Source organism: Parasteatoda tepidariorum, chromosome 11 (genome assembly GCF_982258835.1).
Source record: "Parasteatoda tepidariorum strain Cologne lab strain chromosome 11, Ptep-v5.0, whole genome shotgun sequence".
NCBI lineage: Eukaryota > Metazoa > Arthropoda > Arachnida > Araneae > Theridiidae > Parasteatoda > Parasteatoda tepidariorum.
The window spans coordinates 79,136,704-79,139,764 of record NC_141765.1 but is presented as its reverse complement, the minus strand read 5'-3'; the positions used below and the strand labels follow the sequence as shown (position 1 = coordinate 79,139,764).

General features: G+C 31.6%; 1 protein-coding gene across 2 annotated transcripts in view; it reads right to left on the bottom strand.

Annotated features, from left to right (window-relative positions):
• Positions 1 to 2,586, bottom strand: part of LOC107436184 (UPAR/Ly6 domain-containing protein qvr) — a 77,767-nt gene extending 75,181 nt beyond the window's left edge. The window contains exon 1 of one of the 2 annotated variants that reach the window (XM_087154776.1): positions 2,398 to 2,586. In XM_087154776.1, the coding sequence (XP_087010902.1) occupies positions 2,398 to 2,542 (145 nt within the window). In that variant the 5' untranslated portion in view covers positions 2,543 to 2,586. The remainder of the gene's footprint in view (positions 1 to 2,397) is intronic. The other variant, XM_016047788.4, reaches the window with a different exon arrangement.
• Between the last annotated feature and the right edge of the window lie 475 nt (positions 2,587 to 3,061).

Genomic DNA, 3,061 nt, shown 5'->3' with positions numbered 1-3,061 from the left:
TAATGCATTTTGTTAAGTCTCTTCGAGATGTATACATAAATAACTTTTTCTTATTAGGGTTTATGAACATGTTTTATGCATTTACCTTTCATAATCCAATTTTTGACAAAATTTCCTATTTTTAAATCAAATAAAAAGAATTATTTTTGTCTCTCCAAAATCATTTGAATCATATCACTATTTTTTTTAATCTTTTATAACCGTCGTTGAACAGCATACCCAATTTTTGGGTTTGCGACTACTAATGTTCAACTCCGTAGCCTTTTAATTTTTAAACCAATCCAGAAGACAAGGGAACTCTTGTATTGGGAGAAATTTGCCTTCACTTTTTGATGGAACTAAGCAACATTTGCGTTCCATGGAGAGGAAGAGAACCTCCCAAGGTTAGCCAAAGGGACTCAACCACTGAGGATACTTCAGGTGAGGACTGTGCTTCGTATCATTGTCGGGGATCTCATTGGAATCCCCTGCTCGGCCCCTATCTGAAGCAAGCTATGATATGTGTCTTTACCCATCCATACCATTCTGTTAGCTTTAGATTCGAATTTTAAATTCTTAAACCCTCTTTGTCTCTTTTATTTTAGAACCGGCGTTAAACAGCTCAACTATTCGTGCTTTTACTCCGTAGTCTTAAAAATTTGAATCTAATTCAGAAGATAATCCTGGATTAGGCATTAGAACAAACTAGACTGCGTACGGGATTTTTTCAATAACCCTCCCCCTCATTTGCGGAAAGTGGAAATAAAAACCACGAAAATCACTCGTGGTTAGCTCGACAGCTAGAAGATTATCCGTCTGACACTGATGTTTTTCATCACCCGTGTAATCAGTGCGAATTCGAGTCGATGAACCATGACTGGGATTCGAACTTGGGTCTAGTCATTGTCAGGCGAGCACTTTATACCCCGAAACCACCAAGGCCCAGGAAGATTTTACTTCTAATTCTGAACAAACTTTCTCTACATATAAGTATAGGGAACAGCAGACACCCTAACTGATCCAATTATTGTCTTATATAGTACAGTCAAATTTTAAAAAAAGATGCACAATTGTATTTTTGACCTTTTTTGACGAATGCATTAAGAGAAAGCTATAAATTATCTGAAAATTATTATGTCTAATGCATAGTCTGTCCAGTAAGTTCTTTATCTACGAACACTACGAAACTAACAAAATTAAAAAATAGTGATTTGTACTTTCAAAAAAAAAGTTTTTTAATTAACGAATTTCAAACACTCCTATCATAAATAAAAGTTTCAATGCATGAATATAATGTTTCAGTACATAATACTGCTATGCAATTGAAAAAGACAAAAAAATTCACAATTAATATTTTTATATATTTAGCATCTTTATATGGTAAGTATATTTTTGTTTTATCATATTTTTGAAATTCTGTTTTAGCTTCCATAGCATTAGCAATAGAAGAAAAGTTTTCTTTGAATCAATCTTGAAGCACTTACGTTTTATTTTTTTTTTTTAATTGCACAGCAGTATAAATGAAAACAAAAAATATCAAAAATTTGGCCTCCGAAGGTATGAGCGTACTTTATCATATAATGCTAGAATTCATGTCGAAATGGCTCCAAAACAATTAACGCATGAGTCGTCGAAAGTATATAAGCGAGGAACAAAGCAAAATCTCTATTAAAACTTAATGAATCACTACGGAAGAACGCGAGACTGAAATCAAAACTTGCCAGACTAAACGGCTAACATCTTAATGAATCACTACGGAAGAACGCGAGACTGAAATCAAAACTTGCCAGACTAAACGGCTAACATCTCAAAACTGGTTTTGATGTTTCTCATTCCTTCTTCTTCAGTAGTTATTCGGCATGTTTGTCTCTTCTAACATTAAATATTAATTTATGGCACCTATAATGTGTAAAATTTTTGACAAGAAAAAGAACAGTGTTTAGGAAACGTTATTGGAGATTTGTTCACAAACATTCAAAAGAGTATATACATATATAGGTGTTCAGACAAAATGGCTTCAACATAATGATTTGTATTATCTAATACTTTAATAAATTTTAAGGAAAATTTTTAAAAATCATTTTCTGAATTTAAAAATCAAAAATATAATTTCCCCCCGAAAAGTACTCGCAATTGCATTCGTAATTTTTCATACGTAATTTTTCATGTTGTAACTGAGTAGATAAAATTACAACATTTGAAATCGTTTTTAAATTATAGACAACTCTCAAATTGTGGAATGAATGACAAAAATGCTTCATTTTACTTAAAGCTTTTATTAAGTCTTTCAAAATCAAATGCAAATATTTGTTTTCTAATAAAATGTACTTTATAACCGGTAGTTTATAATCATTATTTTAACATGTGACTTTCAACTTAAAAATGATTTTTGTTGACTAAAATGAATATAACCCTTACCTGATAAAAAGATCCATGTAGAAGCTTTAAAAAAGGCTTGAATAGCCTGACTTGGAAATAATTTCTTAAGAGTGGTTATCATCCGTATAGACTTTGTTATTATCCTTTCTGTGTCGAATGCTGCTCTAAGGAAGGTGACGCACATGTCGGTGAGATATGCGCAAGCGCGCGGCTCGAATAAATCGAAATTTTCGCTGGGGATATTTACCAATCAAACAAGTTCAATTTAAGGAAAACTATTTGAATTTTGCAAATTTTATTGAAACGATGCGTAATCCCTTAAAGCTATTGAAATATACTCAATTTCAAGTTGGGAAATTTTTAAATACGAATTGAAACTTCTATAAGATGTTAAAAACAGGGCCTGATTACGGTATGGGCAAAAGGGGCTCTTGCCCAGGGCTCCCACCTTCTATGGACTCTTTAATTCTCTTTGTGTAGATTTAATTTTTTTTTTCAATTTTATTTATTTATTTGCATTTTTTAAAAGGTTTTCTAGTATTTTAGTGGTTGTTTTATGGAAACATGTGCCTTACCAGTACAATAAAGTTAAATAAATCGTAACTTATACAATTTAAATAGCAAGCAGTATTTTTCTCATAAATTAATTTTTAATTTTTTTGATAAAATGAATGGCCTTTAAGATGATTCAAGATTGAGGAAT